This window comes from Sus scrofa, chromosome 5 (genome assembly GCF_000003025.6).
Source record: "Sus scrofa isolate TJ Tabasco breed Duroc chromosome 5, Sscrofa11.1, whole genome shotgun sequence".
Lineage (NCBI taxonomy): Eukaryota > Metazoa > Chordata > Mammalia > Artiodactyla > Suidae > Sus > Sus scrofa.
The window spans coordinates 61,337,627-61,361,511 of NC_010447.5; the positions used below are offsets into that span (position 1 = coordinate 61,337,627).

The window sequence follows — 23,885 nt, forward strand, 5'->3', positions numbered from 1 at the left end:
TGCTCGGCAGAAAACTCCAGAGTACCCTGCCAACCTCAGATCCACCCTTGCTTTCCTTTCCCGGCCACTCGGGCCCCTGCTCTCAGTCCCGGGCCGATCGGCGGGTGGAAAGGGCACCGGGCCCCTTTAAATGCTAATGAAGTCGATGCCCAACTCGGGAGCCAACTCTCTCCACCCTCTTCCCTCTCCGGCCGGTGCGCCGCCTAGAAAAACTTGCGCGGGGCCATTTTTGGGGCAGTAAGATCGAGCGAGGAGCCCAAGAGCGAGCGCACAGCCCGAGAGCTCGAGCCGCCTCCGCCGCGAGACCCACCTCGGCCGCCGCCGCCCGCGCCACGAGATCCGCACCGGCCTCCCCGAGAGCGAGCCCCGGCCGCCGCGACCTCCAGCTGCGCTAACCGCCGACCAACCGCCACCGAGGTGCCCGAGGGAGAGCGGAGGAGGCGGCATGAGCGAGGCGGGCGAGGCCACCACCACCAGCACCACCAGCACCACTACCACCACCACCACCCTCCCGCAGGCTCCGGCGGAGGCGGCCGCCGCGGCCCCCCAGGACCCCGCGCCCAAGAGCCCGGCGGGCAGCGGCGCGCCCCAGGCCGCCGCCCCGGCGCCCGCCGCCCTGGTAGCGGGCAACCCGGGTGGAGACGCGGCCCCCGCGGCCCCCACGGCCCCGGGCACCGCGGCCCCCGCCTCTTCGGCCGCCGCGGGCAGTGAAGACGCGGAGAAGAAAGTTCTCGGTGAGTCAGGCCCGGGAGGATGGAGGCTGCCCCGGGAGGAGCGGGCGGCCGCGGAGCACGTGTGGGCAGCTCCCACGCCTGTCCCGCTCCGCGGGAGGCCTGACAGCACGGGGTCCCCGGGGACCTCGGGTCCCTGGCGCAGGTGGCCAGTCCCCCAGGCGCTGCCAGGTGAGCGCGCGGCGCCCTGCGCTCCCCGCCGCCTGAGCGCGTCCCTTCAGGTCCCAGGCCCGTGAGGGACGGGACTTAACTTGGATCCCCTGGGCACGCACTGTCGCACACTCCCATGGCGAAGCATCCCTCCGGACAAAGGGGAAAGGAGCGGCGGTCGGGAAAGAGGATCCAGATTTGGGATAGATGCGGATGTAGGGATGGGACAGCACCCACGTGGGACGGGGACATAGTAGTCCTCGCCTAGGTTCTGGGTGAGGAGAGCATTTCCTTCGGGGGAGAGGAAGGCGCCGGACCAGACGGGAGGGAAAGGTGCAAAGGCATCTTGCTGGGAAGGCTCAGGTGTCTGTCCCTGACGCCCTTCCCACGGGGGCGCAGGAACGAGGCCACGCTTCTGTCGGCCACATGTCGGCGGAGAGGTGTTGCAATCCTCTCCGGGAAACTTGGGCTTTGGTCCCTCGTCCCCCTCCCTCTCTGCCCGCTGCTGCAAAGAACCAGTCAGTGTTTTCCAATCCCTACACATTTGCTTCTTCCCGGATTGTGGGAAAGCATTTGGTGCAGCAGCTGAAAAAACTTCGTCGGAAGTGTGGGTATGACGTTAGTTCGCAGCATCGTTATCTTGGGACTTGGAACTCCGGGAAGGAGATCGGAAGAGGAGCCATACAGGTCGGGGGTGGGGGAGCAGGGCATAACAAAAGGCGTCTGTGGTGGTTGGTGGTTTTATCGAATATTTCAGCATTCTCTCCTGAAGTAAAGCCCTAGGTGGGGCCTTAAACCGGTTTACAGAGCAGGTGGGTGGGGAATAAGTTCTCTAAAGGGTGTGTGCTGTAACATTCCCTCTTTTTTTAAAACAGGGAAGGTAAGAGATGCTGTGGGATGCTTCCAAGAAGTTTTCAGTATTTTGGATAGGGCATGTTTGATCTGAGTCTTGCTTGCCCAGTTTTCGAAGAAGAAAATTGGGGGAATAATGTAAAGAAAAGTTTAATAAGATTCCGATTCCATGTTTCCTGCCTTGAGAGGCCTCTTTTCATGCCCCCCCCTTCCTCCCCTGGGCTAAATTTTATTCAGTTAACTGTCAAACAGCGTGCTAAATGTAATATGTGTAGGGTTAAGAAGCCAAATAGCTCTCATATCGCTGGACTTAAAAGTTGCTTTAAGTCTAGTAAGGTTTGCATGGTGATATAGTTTCCAACAAGTGTTCCTTGGAACACTTCCATGCAAAATGCCAGAGAGGCAACCTTGGCCTACCCAAAGCAGTGTTAAGATCTATTCTTAATGATAATTTATTTGCCTTTAAGGGAGATTTTGCAGCTTTTCCCTTGATCTGACTAAACTTCTGAATTTTAAACCGAAGCAGATATCTTTAAAGATGAAGGAAACAGATAACATTAAAATTTCCTCAACCACCAACTGCTTTTAAGTCTGTAGCACATCCTGGTGATGAGTCTGGAGGTCTTGGATCTTTCCACTGTCACTTCAACTCTCAAAAGCAAGGACAGCCTTCCACATGACATTTCAACACCGTCTCTGTCCAGTGTGTTCTGCCATCAACTTTCCTTAGCCAAGCAAACACATGGGTGCCTAAAATGTGCCAGACACAGGGCTGACTGAAATTGAATTCTGGTTTGGGATTTTCCCATTCCAGTGTTTTTGTTTTGTTTTGTTTGTGTTTTTTAATTTTAACAAACGGTCTTTAACTTCAGTGTATAGTCAGGAAAAGTAGTTTACCTGACCATAAGAACACTTCCCTTCTGGAACATCTTTGAAGCTTAATGGTCTTCAACTTTGTCTCCACATCCCTTTCTGTGCATGGGAAGTGAGTTGATGGTTTTCAAGCAAGAAGTGTGCATGAATGTGTTTGGTCTTATTAACTCATTGGGAATATTTGTGGAATTCAGAAATTTTTAAAAACTGCATTGGGAATAAAAATTATCTTCAGTCTGGAGTTATACTTGCAAATCACTTTCATCTTTGTCCTTCTTTGTGTTGTTTTTCCAATCAAGATTATGCCTTTGGCAGTGCCTATAGACATTAACTCTATGAAAATGAATCAAAAAAGAGTTCCTAGCTTTATGTTTTCCTTACATTCCTCTAGGTCATTAATTTGGGGGCAAAGGAAAGGAGACACAAAAAAGCATATCATTTGACATACTAAGTGATTTAAAAGCATATGATTTATCAAAAAACAGTCTTCTCTGTGCATTTGGATTGAAAACATAAAATGGCTTTTTCTTCTTTGCCCTGCAGCTCTAGTTAAAATGGCCTAAAACTGAAGATTTTAATGGTTTAAAATATCTCTTCATTGGAGATGTATTCCTTACTTGGAATTAGAGCTGGAGATTGCTCAGTAAATGGTGGGCTGGATGGCTTTGAAGGCATAAAGAGTTTTTTGTCTTTTTTTATTCTTTTTATAGAGAGCTGAAATACTTCCTCAAGCCTATCAACCCAGCAAAACTCAGAACTAACCCTGCCCACAGCAAAGCAAGTCCTAATTACTATTTCAGTCTTGATTTTTAAAACAGAATCCTTATTGTTTATGCTTGAAAATTAAAAACTTTGTATCTCACAGAGAGGCATAGACTAATGTTAATTGTTATGTTCATTCTCTACTAAGCTTTTTTCTTTTTTAAAGTTACTCTGTAGTCAGATTTCCTGTTTCAGTGAGTCTTGATAATTGCTTTATGCATTTCCTGAATTTAGACATAGGCATTTCCTAGAGGTACTGGGTTTGGTATTTAAAGTTAATTCAAAGGAGTCATCTAAAATCATAAATGATTGAAATAAATTTGAATCTACAAAGTACAAGTTCTATGACCATACTCTTTGTTCAGATTCCTTCTCTTGAATTGTGTTAACATCTGGCATTGTACAGAAGTGGTCCTACTCATGATGGAACATAGAGACAGTAATCAAGTTAAAGAGAGGAGTTTTATACGAAAATGCTGAGTTTGATTCCCACCAACTGCTGGAGAGTAGGGTAAACAATGAAATAGAATCCCAAGTTCATCACTGGTTTGAAAGGGCCTGTTACATCATGTCTCAGGGTGGTAAGTACAGAACTGGGCTGAGACAGACATCAGTTCTATTATTACTCTTGACTCCTCTGATAGGCCCCCATCTGGCATGGAGACAAGTTTCTTCAGGTCTTTGTAGATTAGCTATTAACAAGGAGCTACTATTTCACTATTTGAAGTTTGCCTACTATTTCAAAGTGTGAATGTGACGTGTGACGTCGTTGGTACTTACCTTGTTCGCATGTCTACAGTTGCTCTCATTTTGACCCTTCTTTTGTGCTTAAAATTTTTTTTTCTGTGTTAAAACTTGAAAGAGCACATTTCCGTGGTGTTTTGCCTTAAACGGTGTTTCTCAATTTTAATTACTGTGGAGTGTATAGACTTAGGACCATTCCTTAGGACATTACTGAAAAGTTTAACAAAGAGGAAAGGTTTCTGTCTTCCGAACAGTATTTCCCTGTGATGTTTTCACTTGCTCCATTTTCTGTTCCCAGTATACTATGGAGTTAAGCTTTTAATGGTTTCCTCAAGTATGTTTAGGCTTTAAATAATGCTATCAAGACCTTAGTGATATGAGCTCTATCTCTTTGTAGGTCAGATACTAATTTATCTGCTTAATCCTATTTTAGCCACCAAAGTCCTTGGCACTGTCAAATGGTTCAACGTCAGAAATGGATATGGATTTATAAATCGGTATGTGTGCACACATCTCTGCATGTTTTAAATGCACAACGTGTCATGGCACCTGCTGTTGGGGCTCTTTATCATTCTTTATTAATGGCTTATATAAGTTATAAGATTTCTGAACATGTAAATATTCTCATTTTTAATCTACTGATTAAGTACTAGTTAAAATGCATTTCCAAAACACTGGGAAATAACTTGTTTTATAAAATCTAGTCATTAAAAAAAAAAAAAAAGGATGAGAGAGATGAGGGTAAATCAGAAATGGGAAGGACCTTAGGATAATTGAGTTGGTATCCACAGTTTCACAGATGGAGAAATGGAGTCTTAGACTGGTTAAACAACTTTCCTAAGGTCACACAACTAGTGAGTAATTGAGCTGCATCAGTAAACCAGGTCTGGTCCAAGTCCTGTGTAGAAACCCTACTGTTTTCTTTAAACCATGGTAACTTCTAACCATATAGGACCAAGAACACAACTGCAAGCTGCTGGGAGTATTCTGATGTTTTTATATGATATCGTCATTTTCTTTACTCCCCCTCCCCAGCCCCGCTTCTTGGAAAAAAAGTCCTCCAGTTTCTTCCTTGCATGTTTTGGTAGGCAGGGTGGCAGGGGGTGGGGGGTGGGGGGAGGACAGGGTGGCAGTGGGGTGGAGGGGCTGTTTTAGGTTTCAGTGTAAGGAGAGCCTAGTTCACAGCTGTGCCCTGTCCTTTTAACTGTCTTGCTTTGCTTTTGCGGGGAGGGAAGTCTAGGGCTCTGGTTACATACCATGTGATTTAGAAAGAGACGACAGAGGAAAGGGATGCTTCTCTATGTTGAATCTGGGTGCTTATATCTAAGCTCTGTGGTCATGGGGAGGAGTAAGGTGGGTATCTTGTGGGTTTAGAAGTTTTGAAGGAGGATCGATCGAAGGCATCTGAATTAAGTTTAGAGGATAAGGAAACATTTATATTGTGTTTTGAGGTCTTAGGATCTACTCACGAAACGTCTGTTCTTTTTAAGTTTTCCCACATACCTAGTACCTTTAATTGTGAGCTTTTTGTTTTCCAACAGAAATGACACCAAAGAAGATGTGTTTGTACATCAGGTAAGAAGGATAGTAAGTGTGACATTTGCCCCGAGATGAGAGGGGCCTCTGTAATGTGCTATTGTCTCCTTCCCATCAAGTCCTACATGTTACTGTTGTGTTCTAAACTCTTTCTGGGGTTTTATTTTGGCAAGGGAGCTCAGCTTCACATTTTAAGATTAGCACATAAGCCCTTCTGTCCCATCATTAACTGCTTTCAAACAGTTTTTGTTTTTGCAGTTTAATAGAGCAATAATTAGACCACTTTCTAATTTGTAAAGCCTTTGAATCTTTAGCAAAAACCCTTCTGTTGCTTTGTTAGCCTCCTGTTCTCCTGAGTAGAACCCATCTTGCTTTTTCCTGGGTGGGTTTTGGTTAAAGCTCCATCAGAGCAGCTCACACTTGAAGGAAATAGCAAATGAAGCAGATGGTTAACGTGCGTGCATCTTAGACACAAGGAGACTCCCAACTCTCAGGATAGTCGTCCCTCCACTAAAACAAGGCATGGCTAGCATGTGTCCAGGTCAATGCCCACATTCCCCTAAATCCAAAGGAAATGTAGAAAACGGGCAAAATATGGAAAACCTGGGTTTCTCTGTATAGCAGTCTCAGTCTTTCTTTACATTATTAGCCTAGGATGTTATTCCATTATTGTGTATCCTAGATTTGCTTGGCAGAATAGGTTAAAGGAGGGAGTAGGTGCACTTAGTGTTGTTTTAGAGAAATTAGTTTTCAGTGAATTGTCTTTTTGTGTGTGCAGTTCTTAGTGTAACAACCGAGAAGCGCAGAGGCAGCTACTGGAACCAGCACTGTTCACCTCTGTCAAGCCTCTGTTTATAGCCTTTCTATTTAGGATGGCGTGTGTATTGGGGTAGTGGTTGGTGACGGGAGAGAGTGATACCTAAAAATAAGCTCTCTAGTTGTGGTTTCTCTTGGTTGTATGTCAGTTGTTGCTGGGTAATTGGAGTAGATTATTTTGTTCAGATACAATGATTTTTAAAGTTATAACAGACTGAAAGGGAGTGTCATCACAGCTAGCAGTCAGTCGACCTTTTGGGGTAAGAACTCTGCATTTTGGTGGCAGCTAGAGTAAAAGGACTTCCCCAGTTTCTGCACTGGTGGCCAGCTTCATTTGCCTGTGAGTGTCTGACCTGATTCCAGCCCCCTGAGGTCGTGGTGAGTCACCTCCATGTGTTGAGACTTGCCCAGTTTAACAGGAAAAAGGGAACAAGCCGGCAGGGAGGGGCTGTTTTTGGAATGGCTGATGTTCAGGCTCGGTGCGTATATCCTGTCCAGAACTGCCTTCTTCCTCTGTGGGTGAGGTCTCTCTGCCCTATTGGCTCATTCTTTTTTTTTTTTTTTTTTCTCCCTCCTACTCAGAGTAAGGGAAGGGCTGGATTACACATGCCTAATCGCTTTATAAAATAAGGTTGACCTAGTTCCATAGAAACTCAGAGCCCCTTTAACTACTTAGAGATACCAGCTAAAGAAATGGGAATTCAGTGTAGAAATTATTCTCTTCCCTCCATTGATTGACAAAGAAAGGCCATTCATATACAGATATGTAGGTACAGCTGTTCAAGGCAGGATAATATCTTCATTAATCTTTTAATGTCTTATCTCGGGGTACATATAGGGATGAGGTGACATGTGAATGATGTGATGGGAAAAAGCTGAGTAAATATCATACAGTTACAGTACAGGGGAGTACGTTTCCCCACCTGCCCTATTACGCTTCCCCTACCTACCCTCCTCCTTCCCACCTTCTTCCCCAAGCCAGTATTTTTATAACCGCAGAAAAATCCACTTATCAGCCTCTGTTTGGTTCCCTTATCCATAAAATGGGAGAGAAGAAGAAGACTGTCAGTAATGTTTTTTTCTTAAGGTAATTTTGTATATTCTGTCAGAAATATTTATCCTCTTGGCATTTTCGAATTTTCTTTTGAGGTTAGCACTTTCTGCTGTCTTCAGACATTTCTAGCCCCAAAGTGTATTTTTGTCTTTATGTGTGCATGTAAGATTTCATGAAGGCATCCCCCCAGTCCCCCCCCCCCCGCCCATTAATGGAGGTGTAGTCTGGATCTAAGACGGTAGTGTGAGGGAATGAATCTATCCAGTATCATGACTGGGTGGTAGGCTGTGGCTATACGTTCAGTTTAATCCACCTACCAAGATGAATTTTGAAGGATAACATGAATCAATAAAATAATGTAAAACATAGTTTTTAGAGGTTTTTTGTTTTGGAGAGCCAGGCTAGTTGGAAGAATACTTTTTTTTAGGGCCACACCTGCGGCATATGGAAGTTCCCAGGCTAGGGGTCGAATCAGAACTGCAGCTGCTGGCCTACACCAGAGCCACAGCAACGCGGGATCCGAGCTGTGTCTGCAACCTACGCCACAGCTCACAGCAATTCCAGATCCTTAACCCACTGAGTGAGGCCAGGGATTGAACGCGCATCCTCATGGATACTTGTCGGATTAGTTTCTGCTAAGCCGTGGCAGGAACTCCCAGAAGAATACTTTTAAAAAGTAATATTAGATCAACAATTTCTTCAATATAGCCAGCAAACTTGAAAGCAGTGAAATCTGTGGCCGATTTTGACATATACTTCACTTAGAATTTTCTGTTCTTTTGACAGACTGCCATCAAGAAGAATAACCCACGGAAGTATCTGCGCAGTGTAGGAGATGGAGAAACTGTAGAGTTTGATGTGGTTGAAGGAGAGAAGGTGAGAGGAAATTGTGGTTGGATATCCTAAGGTTTCTTTCATAGTAAATGGTCTCTCATCAGCCTTGGATTTTTTTTGTAAGGCAGAAAGGTGTGACTTTTAAGTAAAAATATTTCTATTTATTGTCATTATATACATTGTTTGAGGTTGTATAAAAAAGAGTATTTTAATTTATATTTTAATAAATGATGACTATTATTTAATCAAAGAAGTAAAAGCTAATTTCTCAAGATTTAAAATGACATTTAGGTACCAAATGTATATTCAAGAGTAGATTAAAATTAAACTGTTTTATAGTGTTAAAAATAGATAAAAGCTGCTTTGGGGCCAAAGATATTTTTTTCTAAGAATAAAGTTTTTAGGCTGTGATTTGTAAGTGCTTCTACAGAGTTTCATGCTATTAGATATTTAATTCCAATGTTAGTAATGTCCTTTAATCTTTGTCCTTTAACCAGTGGTCTCTCATATATAGATAATCAGTAAAACAGTATGAGATAAGAATAGAAACATTTTAAAACTATATATGGTACAGCTGCCATGACAGCTAAGTGTGGCAGTGAAATTATGAGCTGAGTGACTGACTGCTTAATTCCTGTGTGTGCTCTTTTCACATACACACCATCCCATAGTCCATATTCTTAGCAGCTCTCGAACTGTTTTCTGGTTTTCTTTTTTTAAAAATCACTTTATTTCATCTAATACAGAAGTTTAAATGATTTCTTTACCACTGTGATCCCCAAGGTATCTTGCAAATCTCTGAGTTTCAAATTATCTACCAGCAAAGACTGATCTATAATCATCTGTCGTGTCCAATTCTTAAAGTTTTGTTTGGCCGGGGAAATTTTACCTCAGTATATTTTCATAATTTAAGGTTTTACAGATTGATGTAGAGTGGGAAACACACACTTCGAATCTCTTTTGTCCAAATGTTTTTGAAGCATTACTTGATCCATTTGTCCATGTGAGAAATGGAACGAAGGTCAAGTGTTGCAAAACATAAGAAGAAGGTTTAAAGAGGGACTGCATTTATGCCGAGTTCCTGTCCTGGCTCAGTGGTTAACGAACCCGACTAGTATTCATGAGGACATGGGTTCGATCCCTGGCACAGCTCAGTGGGTTGAGGATCTGGTGTTGCCGTGAGCTGTGGTGTAGGTCACAGATGTGGCTCACATCCCACATTGCTGTGGCCGGCCAGCAGCTCCAGCTCCAGTTCAACCCCTGGCCTGGGAACCTCCATATGCGCACAGGTGCGGCCCTAAAAAGACAAAAGAAAGCCAAAAAAAAACCCACAAAAAAAACAAAAAAACCAGGGGCTGCATTTGTGCAGGCTAAGTCAAGGGCCCTTCCTTCCTGCTGCCTGGATGGGAGAAGTTTTCTCTTACCATAGCTCAATGCTGGACAGAGCCATGTGAGCCCTTGAAGGGACTCTTAGTCTCTCGTAGAGTGACATAGCTTTCAACATTTTCTAGATAGAGAACATGGTTATTTTCCAGTGAGAAATGTTCTTCCTGGTGTAGCATTACTTCCTTTACAGTTGCATTCTATTTACCTTTTATGTTCTCTAAAGAGCCACATATTGCTTTTGACGCAAACAAGAAAGCAAAGGTTGTGGAAGCCAACAAGCTATATACATTTCAATAGCGACATCAGCTTGCTCATCTTATCAAAACGTGGGTGTGTTTTTGAGGTCACAGTAGGCATTTCGAGTAGGTTCTGCCCCTTGTTAACGTGCTGGCTGCCTAAGGTGGTGTTTCTGGTAGTTAGTTTGGCATCTTTTTAATTCCAAGGCTGTCTTTGCTTCTCTTCCTTGTCAGGGTGCAGAAGCAGCCAACGTGACCGGCCCGGATGGTGTCCCGGTGGAGGGGAGCCGCTATGCTGCCGATCGGCGCCGTTACCGACGCGGCTACTACGGCCGGCGCCGAGGGCCTCCTCGCAATGTACGTGCTCCCTCTCCTAAGGCAGCGGTTGACGTGTTCACCTCTAACGTTAGTGCGTATGCTTGGAGCCCATCAGTGCCAACTCTTCTCCAGGAGACACGATGATTTGTGTTTTTTTAATCCATGGGAAATTTTTAGTGTCCAGAATTTAACCTTAGTCGCTGTTCCTATTGGAAACTTGCCACTTATCGATTGTATCAGTTGTATGTATTTGGCTGCAAGTCAAGAAGGCTTACTTAAAGTGGGCTGGGCCAAGGTTGTCAGAAAGGTTTTCTCGTCATTTGGCTTTTTTATCTGGCCAAAACTGGGTCAGGTGGCATCCACTGGAAAAGGGGCCTGGGATTTCCCTGATTGACTAAAACGTGTGTTCAACCCTTGGCACTGGCTAAGAAATTCACCCTTTGCTTGGCAAGGAAGAATGGGGAATCACTCAGGAATACGTGATGAACAGTGCTGGCCACAGAAATATTAGCTGATTTGACTCCATTATGTAGATATTTTATTTAGCACGGCATTTCTCCTTATTTCAAAGTAAAGAATAGCTAATTCACTAGATTTTTAGTTCTCTAGATTGGTAACATTCCAGGTGAAAGACTTTACAAAAAAGTAGAGCTGGAGCTCTCTTAGGAAGCTCAGTTTAAAGTATTCTCAAGGCACCCAAAAAGAATCCCATCCAATTTGTGGTCACGAGGCATCTTTTAACGTTTCTAGACTTAGTACCTCAAAGTGATGCTACGGTGTAAAACTCAAGCTGCTTTGTGAGAACAGGATTGTGGTTATATATCATTGAAGGGAAACTTTTGAAAAATCTCACCAGAATAAAGTATTTGCAGGTTAAGAATGATTTATGTCTGTGCTTGGATAGATTAATATCTTTCCATTCACCTAATTGCTTTCCCTCTTCATTCCGTCATCCTCACACGCAGCCCAAATTGATTATTATCAGATTCTCTATGACATCTTATTTTTCTGTTTCATTGGTTTTCTTACCCAGGTTTTGCTTATCCTATTTGATTTTTAATAAGCTGTGTAGGGGGGTGGTAGGAATGAAGTGCCATAGCATTTACTATATTGTGTTAATTAACTCTTTCAAGTCCATTAAATTCATGGAGCTCTAGTTTTAATTACTTTGATTCTAGGTTAATTCAGAAGAAAAAGTGGTAGAAAGCCTTTAGTGAACGTTTTTCTATTAAAGACTTTTTTCCTCAGCTGGAAATTCTGAAGTCATGCAGGTAAAAGATAGTTAGCAATAAAATTATCAAAATTCTGAAAGTATGCATAAATGAAGATTTTCTGTTTTGACGTCTTTAAGTCCTGACAGCTTATTGAGTACCTCTCGAGAGCACTTTTGGGGAAGGTGGTATTATTATTCTTGTTTTACAAAACCCTTTTTTTTTTTAACAAATGTTTTGGATTTTAACTTTACTTTAAAATTTCTGTTTATGTTTTTGGCCATGCCTACAGCATGCAGAAGTTCCTGGGCCGGAGATCAAACCCAGCCACAGCAGTGACAATGCCGAATCCTTAACCACTAGGCCACAAGGGAATTGCTGTAAAACTCTTAATCAAAGATGTGGTTATATAAAACTTGAAAGATAGAGAAAAACCCAAAGAGAAAACGATTTATGCAGTCTCATACTTAATATTTTGGTGAACATTTCTATGCTAATGTATCTTTACGTAATTGGGGATTGTCATTGCTACAGGTTTTATAGAGTAGAATGGCATGGTTTTTCTGAAATTAGACTAGTTGAAGCTATAGCTGAGGTTTTTCCTCTTTGGGAAATTTAATTGCTCTGTGGGCTTGGTTCTGGACAGTTCTAAATCTTAAATATCCTCATCCCCAAAATAAATCAGTCATTTTATTTTGTTCATTTTTTAAAACTGTAGTTACTTCCCTTAAGACTACTTTCAGCATTTCAATCCCTCTTTTAAGATTTGAACTAAAAATTCTATGAGGGATATTGAACTGTTTGCTTATATTTTTTGATATAAAATATCAGTATGTGATATGTTAAATAAGGAAGAAATATGAGTCAATAATTCCCTTTGTTAATAACGCTTATATTTAGAAACTGTATCTGTTACTTACTACTGTCTATTATAATTGAAACTTTATTCCTAAACATATAAAGAAGATCATGCCATAAGTCAGTGTTTCTCAAACCTTTTGATTTTTGGATCCATTTAACTGCTTAACTATAGGATCCCAGAATTTGTTGTTTGTGTGTTTATATCTGTGAATGTTTATTGTATTAAAAATTAAAGCAGACATTTAAAAGATTTAATTTACTTAAACTCATTACATATAGATATTAACACCATTTTTATGAAAATGGTACTTTTTTAATTGAGTGAGAAGAGTAGTATTGCTTTTTTGCAAGTCCATGATATCTGGTTTAATAGAAGACAGCTGGATTCCTGCAGTTCCTGCATTCAGGCTGCCAAGAGGCCATGTGACACTGTAGCTTCCGGGAGGACCCGGCCTCCCTCCAACACGCATGAGAGGGGAAGAGAGATAGTATCTTACCAGCATTATGAGTTTCAGAGACCCCACCCATACTTTGAGAACTACCTCAGGAAGCAAACAACTTAAGACCAACCTGTTGATAACACCACAAAATATATTTTTCTTGACTCTACCCGAGTGGGTGGCAAATGTTGGGGGAGACGCATTTGGCAAAAAAGCTAAATATTATCAACTCTGTAGATGTTTTTTGGGTGGTTGGTTGGTCAACAGGTATTTCACCAGTTCTAATTAGATGCATCCTAAATGCATTATAGATCCATTGCACTTGCTTTTCTGCTTCTTGGTATTTTATCTGCACAGATCTACTTTACTCTTAATGTAGTTTATCCCAGGTAATCACCTGATAATCTGGGATAAATGCATTTTGTCTGTATAATAGAAGGGATTGTTCCCTTTGGGGAGACTTTTTTTTTCTCCCTTTTGGTGTTATTCATCCTAAATGGTATTCTTTGGTTCTTTTTCTGCTGAAACTCCTTCTGAATCTCTGTTTCTTTGCTTCGCTAGTACGCTGGGGAGGAGGAGGAGGAAGGGAGCGGCAGCAGTGAAGGATTTGAGCCCCCTGCCACTGACGGGCAGTTCTCTGGGGCCCGGAGTCAGCTGCGCCGCCCCCAGTATCGCCCTCAGTACCGGCGGCGGTTCCCGCCTTACCACGTGGGACAGACCTTTGACCGCCGCTCTCGGGTCTTTCCCCATCCCAACAGAATGCAGGTAAACTGGCACCTGGGACTTCTCTTCAGCCGTCCTCACCCCTTCGTCCTTCCTCTGCCTCCTCTTCCTCCTCCTCCTCCAACACCAGCTGCCGGAAATAAAACTTTGCTCTTGGCTCCCCGATGCTACCACAGTGGAGGCCTGGCCTCTAGCCTGCCTTTTCAGAGCAGTCACCCTAGAACACTTCCAAAACAGGACCACACGAGCCTTGACTATAACTGGGGGGTGGAGAGGGCCCAGTTCCTAGTTTATGGAAGAATAAAAGACATAAAGTGGAGACAGATGCCATGTGTAAGAGCTTAACCCTGAAGGTGGGCAGGCCTGGATTTGCATCTTGTCTCTGCTACTTATTATCTGTGAGCTTTTGAGATTGACTTGCCCATCCATTAAATGGGAATGGTCTCCTCCACCATGGGGTGGTGATGCAAACTCAAGAGTAAAGACTTTAGTGTGATGCCTCAGGATTGAATTAAGGACTACAAAGTCCTTAATTTAGATGAGATGGTGTTGATTATTACAACCTCACACAGATTGGAGACTGTTGATTGATTCTCCTTTTTTACTGCAAAGTATTGATACAACTATAATGAACTTGACCTGTAATTAATAAGCCTTATACCAACTTTGCAGTTCCCAGGACCTTAGAAATCTTGGGATAAGACATTGTTTTTGTTGCTATCTGCTACAACTTTTTCCTCTTAGTGTCCTTGGTTTCTGTTTTCCCGTTAAGTATTTTGACTGAACATTGTGTTCAGTCTGTTCTTTGCTGCCCTTTTCCTAGCCTATCATGCATGACTGTTCTTTCTACATTGCTTCTTGTTTTTTTCCCTTCTACTCTTTAACAGCTGTCCCTGACAAATGCGCTAAAAATAACAAGTCGCCTTACATATATGGAGAGATTGGGTACATGAGGCATAGTAGGCTTCTTTAGGGCAGCACTCTGGGCCTCTAGGAAAGGAGGACAGGAAGAGTCAGGGAGATTGTCATACACATTTATTTTTAGGATGTTAGTAGTACCTTCCTGAAATAATCCTTCTCAGTATTTAGCATATACATATGTATCATATTTTTTTTGAGACTATGATTCTTTTCCAACTTGTTTGAAATAAAATATATTTCCCCTTAGGAATGGAAGGTTTAGAGAAAGGGATTTTCTAGTGCCATGTAGAACATCATTTATAGAAACAGGTTGAAAACTAATTTGGAAAAGTGTGTGCATATTCTGGCAATGGCATCTAGTTGTTTTAACTTGGGTTGAAATTCTTAACCACTTCATAGCTGAAATAAACGCTTCAGCAGTTTTTCCTTAGAGTCTTAATACATACCATACTGACTGTTCAGTGACACAAGTCTGCTTAAGCCAGCCAACAGCACCAAATGAAAATCCCTAAAACTTTCTCCCATAGAACCAAGCTACTTCCAGGTTGTCCATGTAATGGCTTAAAAACTTAGATCTCTGAGATGGTAAAAATGATTGGGGTCCCACAGAAAGGTCTTTGCCAATATTTCCCACTATATACAGAACTGTGAAATTTATTGGACATAACAGGGAAAGGATGATATGCAGGCCAATAGCATGTACCAAGGACATAGCATGATAGATTAGTGTTCCGAATGACTTCCATTTATAAAAGATAATAATTCTAGAGATTTGAAAAATAAGTAGAATTGGTTACTGAGCTAATATCAGCTATTTGTAGTCTTTGAGAAAAGAATTACATGGTAGTGGAAAGGGAGCAACCTTGTTTGGCATCTACTAAGTGACAGATGTTTGAAATCAGTTCTTACTCAGTTTTCCCTACAGCTTTATGGAGTTGGCAGTGGTTTCTATATTTTTGTTGTGCTTGTAAATGAAGGGATTTGAGTAGTTTAAAAAATTAACAACTTTTATCTAAGGCTACACGAGCAAGAAGTGGTAGAGCTTGATGGAAACCCAGTCTGTCGATCCAGTCTCATTCCAGTAAATGCTCGTCCTTTATACATGTAGATTGCTCTTTCTTTCTCTTTCTGTGCGTGTGTGTGTGTGTGTATCAAGGTTCTTGAAGAAGCAGCAGCTTTGCTTGTTCACAGAACTAAAGGAGGCTCATGTGGTCGGGGTGGTATGAGTGAAGAGAGGGTTGGGGGTGAGATTAAGGTGGTGCCTCAGGGCAGACCAAGCATGCCTGGTGGGCCATGATAAGAACTATTGGCCTATTCTAAATGAAAGACCAGTCAAGAGATCTAAGCAGGGAAGAAAGTTTTTGGGAAGACATTGGACTGTTTAAGGAGGCTGGACCACAGGAGGCAGCAGCAGCAGTAGAGAAACCAGCTCCTGTCCCCTCCCTGGGAGAAATGATCATGGCGTGGATTAGAGGGCTGGCAGTGGCAGTGTGGCAAGTGGTCAGATTTAGGAAATGTCTTATACATACAAGTGACAGCATTTAATGATGGAGTGCATGTGTGGTGTGAGGAGTAAAGGTTACCTTTGTGTGAAGAAAGACCAGGTTTGAGGGCAGAAGTCCTTTGGAGAACTCCTTCACACATTAAATATTGCCTCCAAGTGGATAAGTCAAGTAGGCAGAAACATAAAACAAAGGTAGAGGTAGAAAGTGGCCTGAGTTAAGATGGTGTGATTTTAGATAAAGTGATTGATAGAGTCTTTGGGGCTGTGTTTGAGAAGAGCCCTAAAAGAAGAAAGGGGGCAGATTGTTTACATACTGGGAAGGGCATGGGCGGCAGAGGGAATGGCGAGTTCAGAGGCGGAAGGGAGCCTTTCGGGAGAGCCGAGACCATAGATACACCCATGGAGACATCAGAACGAATTTAAAGGCAAGATTAACTATAAAATGAGCGTAAGTTAGAAAACGGAGCTGGGGACCGAGTTCTGGGGCACGCCCGTGTTTAAGGATTAGGGAGATGAGGAGTCTAGCAAAGGACAATGAGTAGGAGCAGACCGGGAGAATGTCCTTCAAGAGGAAAATGCTGTGTTAAATGCTGTTGATAAGTCGAGGAAGTGAGGCTGGTACCTTGGAGGTGAGTGGTATGGTGAGGATAAAAGTCAGGAAAGAGCAAGCGATGAGAAAGAGGAGGTATATTCCCCTTGGAGGAGGTTTCTGTAGTGGTAGAGGTGGTTTCCTGTAATAGGTATGTCGGCAGAGAAGCTCAGAGAGGTGGGAACGTGGCTGGAGGAGGTCAGGGCAAGGTGTTTGTTTGGTTTGATTTTGTTTTGACATTGAGTGAGTTCACTCCTGGTCTTCCTTGCACACCTTCCCTCACCAACACCTTATTTACTCCTAAATCCATTATGTGGGCACATCAAATATGTCCCCCCCCCACACACACACTTACATGTGTAACTTAGAGTGTGTGTTATATGTATGTGTGTTTGCATGTGTGTTCCTTATTTCTATCTGTCTACGAAAATGGCCTGGAATCAATGACACTTTAGTAGCATTGAGCATGCCTGGCCCCTGACTGTTCATTTACAAATACCATTCTCCAATAAAAAAGAAGCTCCTTTGGAGAAATGGTGATTTTAGAGCCAGGCCAGAGAAAGGACAATATGAGCCTGGAACATCTTGTTGTGCCAGAAAGCAAGGAAGTACTCAAAGAATGCTGGAGACATGTCAAAAGGACACGAGCCAGCTTGAGAGAGTTCCACTGGCCGGTAATGATAGTAACAGATTATGGCCCATTGAATAAAATAGAAAACCAGGAGTCTTTGTAGCTATAAATAAATAAATAAATTTGATGAGGAATGAAATATTTACAGACTTTGAAAGTACTTCTTCACAAAATGCTCATAAATTACAAAGGAGGAAAGAATAAACTTAGAGCAGAAGAGCCGTAACTGTTTCTCGACGTGAACATTGTCAGCAGCAGTAGGAATTGAAACCATATGCTATGTGACAGGATGCAGTGAGAATTAGTCAGTGCCATTTCTGTAGCTTCCTTTCCAAAGATGCATAAACTAAATCATGAGGAGACACCAAACAACCCCAACTGAGGAATATTTTACAAAGTAACTGGCTTGTAACCTTTAAAAGTGTCAAGGTCCTGAAAGCCAAGGAAAGACTGAAGAACTATTGCAGATAAAGCGACAGCTGAATTCAAGGCATGGTTCTAAATGAGTCTTTTTGCAAAAAAAGGACATTGTTGGGACAACTGTCAAAACTTGAATGGGGTCTGTGGATTAGATTCTATGCTTCCACCTGTCCTGTAAGTTTGTAATTATTTAAAGAAAAAAGTTGGAAAAGATGGGTGCTGTCTCGGTGTGTTTCTATGCCTGGATGGAAGTGACGGAGGAGAGGAGGGAAATGACATCCAGTGAAGGAGCGAAGGGGGGGATTGAGAGTTCAAGTACCGGTGTGTTTCTATGCCTGGATGGAAGTGACGGAGGAGAGGAGGGAAATGACATCCAGTGAAGGAGCGAAGGGGGGGATTGAGAGTTCAAGTACCCTAGTAGGTGCAGGAAAAGGGGGTTAGCTTTGGCTGTGAGCCTGGACCACTTAATTGGTGTGATGAGAGAAGGAAAAAACAAATGCAGGTAGGTTGGTAGATTTGATAGTGAAAGAATGTGGAGCTTCTTCTCTGATTGCTTCTCGTAGTGAAATATGGAGGAGGAAGGGATATTAGTTTTGAGGAAAAAAAAGAAGGTTGAAATGTGGCTTATTACAATGAATTTTAGAGATTGTTGGTGTTTGTTTCTTAGTTTTTAGTTTTCTTTCCTTGAAAATTCGTCAATAAATTGTATTCCCCCAGCTTAAATTTCTTGAAGTATATTCTATTTTAAATGTTATTCTTAAGTAATGATGCAAATAGATAAAAGGAAAAAATGTGAAAGGAAGAAATCGGAGATGTAGGTAAGAGGTGTAGGAGAACTTTTGAATATAGAAACCATATGGAAGGGGTACCCAGTTTGTAGAAGTAGTTGGTTTGAGTTTGAGTAGAGAAGATTCTCATTGCTCCAGGGTGGTATAGCATTCCATTTCCTTTTGCAATAGAGCCTTTCTTTCAACACTTCAAGATGTTTAATGTTCTAAAATAAAATGAGGCGCCCTGGGATGAGGCAAAAGACTGTATAGTGGGAATGAGTTTTGCTTTCTTTCCTGTCATCCACACTGATCTAGTCAGTACACAGTTTACTGTTAGGTTGGAGAGTTCCCAGCTTTGTAATGAAGCTTTTTATTTTTTCCTTTTTAAAAAAATTCTGAATGCAACTGTGTGCTGTTTTAGCCTGTGGCCTGACACTCACCTTCAGCATTCCTTGCCTCCTCCTAGGCTGGTGAGATTGGAGAAATGAAGGATGGAGTCCCAGAGGGAACACAGCTTCAGGGACCAGTTCATCGAAATCCGACTTACCGCCCAAGGTACCGTAGTAGGTATGTACCATTTTCTACTAGTAATGACCTATCAGAGAACTTGTGAGTGAGTGACAGTAGGATGGATGAGGAGGTTTCAGGTCTCTTTTGTGGATTCATTATGTAATTAGAAGATGTGACTGCTTTCTCTGTATGTCCAAGTTTTGGGGGGAATTCTGCAGTATATGTTTTTAGATGGCTGTGTGACATTTCCCCCCTACTTAATGATTAGAATTTTTAGTTGTCCCTGTACCGAAGTATTATTTATTTCTGGCAGCTTGCACAGGAAGTGAATTAATACTTAATTTTTGTTATTTAATGAGATAAACAGAACTCGATGGGTAGTTCAGTGGGAGTGCTACCAATGGAGGAAGAACTGGGTGCCTGTGAGTATTCAGGATACTGAATATTCTGAGAACTGAAGTGGTCTATGGCAGGGGCTGTATCAGGCTACAGATCAAATCATCTCTGTTTAATTTCCCACCCTATGATTCATCACACCTGTGATTAGTAGCTGTATCTCCTTTGGCAAATTTCCTGGTCTCAGACTTAGATACCGAGTTTCTAAAAGGGACAATGAGGAATATTCAACAGTTGTCAATAGGGTGAAATACTAAAATGTTTCAGATAGTCAGTATGGTGCTTGGGTGTAGTAAGCCCCCACTCAGTCATCAGTGTTGTTACTACCAGTCCATGCTAATGTCAGTGAAGAGTGCTAGTTCATCTTATTCCTTCTTTATCCCTTGTAAAGACTGAGATGGGCTAGACTCCTTAAGCTTCTTTTTAAGCTTTTTATATCATAATCCTTCTTGTTCCTTTCCCATATCCTGGAGGTAAGTGGAAAAAGTAGAGCTTCATTCCTGAGTGACATTTACACCACCTTGAAGTTCGGCCCTGTGGGTTCACTGAGAGGAGAGTGAGTATATTATTTTGAGAAAGGATTTGTTCTACTCTATGTCCTTCTTTCTCACAAGATTCATTTTAGTTTTAGACATAATCATTCTATTGATTCCTTCCCAAGGACTTTTGGAAATAGAAGAGGCTTCATAGAACTGTCTTAAGAAAAATGGGAAAAAAGAGAGTAGTAATATGTGAATCCCAGCTCTTTCAAGCCCTAGCTGTGTGATCTTGGGAAAGTCATGTTTGACCTTTTTTGATCTGTAAAGGCAACAATCCTCTATGGTTCAGCCAAATATGTAGCCTCTCTAAACCTCTTGGTTTTATCACTATAAATCTTAACTCACAGAATTAGCACTGAAATTGAATTAGCTATTCAACATGAAAACACACCAGTGCAGGCTCTGGCACAGTGAGTGATGTTAGTTTCTTTCCCATAATTAATCCCTAGTCTCCACTAGACACTGTCTTTAGAGGGCAGATACCAGAGTACTTTTCCTTTTTTGATTTTTTCCATCCTCAGTGTCTATCGCAGTGCCCAGTAAGACCATGGTGTATGTTCTTAGATGTTTATTCACTGTAAATAAGTATTCAGGTGAAGGTGGAAAATGGTGGAGAAGCAGGGTTTTTTCACTGTGCCTTCGTTCCATTTGCCATGTTAACCTGTGCATAGTTCTAGGAGTAAGTCCCCATCCTTTGACTTATTAATCTTGAAAAATAAAACCTGATGTTCTTGAGGGCTCTGTTCTGTTGCATGTGTTTTCTCTCGTGTGCTCTGTTCTAGGGGCCCTCCTCGCCCACGACCTGCCCCGGCTGTTGGAGAGGCTGAAGATAAAGAGAATCAACAAGCGGCCAATGGTCCAAACCAGCCACCTGCTCGCCGTGGGTACCGGCGCCCCTATAACTATCGGCGGCGCCCCCGTCCTCCTAATGCTCCTTCACAAGATGGCAAAGAGGTGAGTCCAGCCAGCCAGAGGCAGTGCCGCCAGATCATGCTTAGTCACGTCAAACTTCAGGATCCTTCCTGAGAGTGGTTTTATAATCTGAAAACTGACACTCATGTATTAAAAAAAATGTATAATATCTTTATATATAATTAGCACTTTGCTTAAAACTCCATATATTTGTGTATAACGGCGGTGGTGCAGGGATGACCTGCACATAAACACAGACCAAATATTTGAATTCAGCTAATTAACATCCTCTGAAAGAGTTGTCCGTACTGATGGGGATTCAGAGCTAAAGTGTGTGGGGCTCTCTACACAAAGGACAGCGCTTAGAGAGAGGAACCTGCCTCTCGGCACGTGGTGGAAGCAACTGTATATCTTGTGTGGCTTTTTGTTATGGAGAGAGGTGGTGTGTGTTTGCCATTTGGAGGCCATGCTTCTGTGGTTCTAAATTCTTGACTCCTACTTAAGAATAGTTAAGATCTTATTTTGCGCAGTGATTTGCTTTCATAGGCAGGAAGATTTTGACTTTTGAGACCTTTTAGTTTTGAACTTCCCACTGCCATATGAATAGATTCATTTCTGGTTTGCGGTTTGTTGTTTTAGACCAAAGCAGGCGAAGCACCATCTGACAACCCTGCTCCGGCCACCGAGCAGAGCAGTGCTGAGTAACACGCGGCTCCCCAGGCACCTTCACCATCAGCAGGTAGGGGCCCGGGCAGCCCACACCCCAGCTGATGTTCTCTGAAACAGCGCGGAGGTCTTCACAGTAGCACAAATCAGTCTAAACGAGTTCTTCGATTCATTTGGGCCAGCCTCTAATCTCCTTCCGGATTCTGGAGAAAGAGCCGTTTTGGTGGTTAAATAACTCTGAGACTGATCTTATTTTGTTAGGCTGGGGACATAAACGTGCAGACAGAGTTAGTTTTCTAGATAAGACAGTTGTTAACTACCAATGCCACTTAAGAAAACTTTTGAAGTTTTAACTTTTGTGACACCTAGTGGCCAATTCGGTCATTTTAAAGTGCCTGACAAGGCCTCAGTTTAATAACCTGTAGAATAAACTAGAGTGGTTTTTTTCTTGCCTGTTCCCTTTGAAAAACCAACATTATGTGTTTTGAGGCAGTACATGGAGTGCATGAAAGCTGGTAGATTTATATACCCAGTGCAGTACCTACTACTCATTCGCTTGAATGATCTTGAGCAGTTACTTTAACCTCTGCCTTAGTAGAGTCAGCAGCTGGTGAACTGAGGTTACCAGCTAGACTTCCCTGCTAGGGAGGTTGCAAAGATTTAGTGAGGTGACATGTGGAAATGCTGTTAAGCAGGGCGTGGTGGAGAATAAGCTCCACATAAAAGTTAGCTTGTTTTTCTTCATTGTTGCTTCCAGCTTTTTTCTGTCTTCTTGTTAAAGATCTTGGAAATTGTACTTATATAAGTAGAAATAGATCAGATCAGAAACACTGACTCAATTATGGAGCCTGTCTTTTGAGAATGTTTCATTTTGGGTTTTTCATCTAATACAAATCCTGAGAATTTAATTTTTCAGTGTTTCTTGGTTGTTGCCCTTTTCATTAAATAAATAAATAAGAAATTAACTTCCAGTTAAAATTTAGATGGGTTGTAAAGCTCATAGCATCAGTGTTATTTTTCCAAAAATTATTAAGATTTTGAGATCATTGTGAGTTTCTACTTTTTAAATGCCATCTGCTTTTATATGCAGAGGTTTGGGATTTAAATGAGCCTTTCGCTAGGTAGACATTTGCTACGCTAATAATTCTGTTTTATCTCTGGCTATCATGGACAATTTATCATAGAAATAAATTCCATAGTCAAGCTTGCTTGCATTAACTGGCAGAATTATGTATCAATCTGGCCATAGTCTTTTACCTAGTAACATTATTTTTAGATATTGTTCCTAAGAAAATAATCCAAAATATAAGAAAAAAATGTCTACTATTTATAGTCTAGTATTGGAGAAGTGGTTAAATATTGTGGTATATCTGTATTAGGAGCTATTGTGCAGCCACTGAAATAATTATGAAGACCTATCAATGCTGTAGTATCATTTATTTGAAAAGGCTTCATGATGAGAATTTTCTTTTATATAATTTTATGAAATTTTTGCTACTATATACTGACTGTTCTGGTCTATAAAAATATTTTACTTAAGTTTCCACTAAAGTTTTAGTGTACAAATCTGTATGATACATGTATAGATTTTGTTTAGAGTATTGTTTTTTTTAAATTACATAAGAGCAACTCATTTTTGCCTTTTTATTCTTTAACTTTTGGACATCTTGTCACTCTTGGTAAGTTTGATTTGAATTTTTTTCCAGGTGACCTAAAGAACTAATGACCATTCAAAAAAATAAAACAAAGCAAAAAGCAGACCGTGACCTTACCAACACAACACCAAAGAAACGTCCAAGCAATAAAGTGGAAGAACAATAACCAAGATGTGGACATTAGAATGTTTACTATTATTCTTTACAAAACAAACAACTACACGAGGAAAATGTCAGCCAGTTTTTCCAGCAATCTGAGATCCTGGGAACGCCTGCACAGAACAAGAGAGCACCCTCCCCAGTTTCAGCAACTACTAGGTTTATATTTTTTTTTCCTGGTTTTTACTGTTTTGGTAATATGAATTGAAAGAAGAAAACCAAAGAAATCTTGAAATATATAGTAAATGCTTTTTTTCCTTTTTTGTTCATTTTGGATGCTGGTGCTAAACTTCCAAGTGTCATGATTTAAAAAGAAATTTTATGCCCTTATTTATTTCTAGGATGAGGGGAGGATGACATTTTGCTTTCTTAAGTGACTCTCTTTGAAAATGTGCCGTATGAAGTTCCTCAAAAATAAAATTTTTACCCTTGAAAGGAAAAAAATTGTATAAGTGAAGTATGTTTTCCTATCTCAGTATATATTTCGTGTTTTTTCCTTGCCTCATTCACTGAATAGTTCAAAGCCAAATGTACAGATGGATTATGGATTATGGATTAGTGCTATTTAATAAATGTAGGCATATGAGCCGAGTTCATAGGAAATGGGATTCTTGGATGAATGAGTTCACATCTGAGTTCAGCACTAGGCTTGCTTGCTTTGGGGCTCTGTGTCTCTGGAGTAAATC

General features: G+C 41.8%; 1 protein-coding gene across 2 annotated transcripts; it reads left to right on the forward strand.

Annotated features, from left to right (window-relative positions):
• Positions 242 to 23,643, forward strand: YBX3 (Y-box binding protein 3). 2 transcript variants are annotated; one of them, XM_003126475.3, is made up of 10 exons: positions 242 to 734; positions 4,546 to 4,609; positions 5,654 to 5,687; positions 8,305 to 8,394; positions 10,209 to 10,331; positions 13,366 to 13,569; positions 18,829 to 18,929; positions 20,590 to 20,761; positions 21,359 to 21,458; positions 23,092 to 23,643. In XM_003126475.3, the coding sequence occupies exons 1-9, from the start codon at positions 446 to 448 to the stop codon at positions 21,422 to 21,424; spliced, it is 1,143 nt and encodes a 380-aa protein (XP_003126523.1). In that variant the 5' UTR covers positions 242 to 445; the 3' UTR covers positions 21,425 to 21,458; positions 23,092 to 23,643. The 2 variants fall into 2 exon arrangements, with proteins under 2 accessions (XP_003126523.1, XP_003355623.1); XM_003355575.3 differs by lacking the exon at positions 13,366 to 13,569 and having other exon boundaries at positions 243 to 734.

Excerpts from the sequence above, each read along its gene's own strand:
- YBX3 (XM_003126475.3), top strand. The coding sequence starts at position 446 with ATGAGCGAGGCGGGCGAGGCCACCACCACCAGCACCACCAGCACCACT. Across the intron at positions 5,688-8,304 it reads AAGATGTGTTTGTACATCAG|ACTGCCATCAAGAAGAATAA; the intron begins GTAAGAAGGATA and ends TTCTTTTGACAG. Across the intron at positions 20,762-21,358 it reads CTTCACAAGATGGCAAAGAG|ACCAAAGCAGGCGAAGCACC; the intron begins GTGAGTCCAGCC and ends TTGTTGTTTTAG.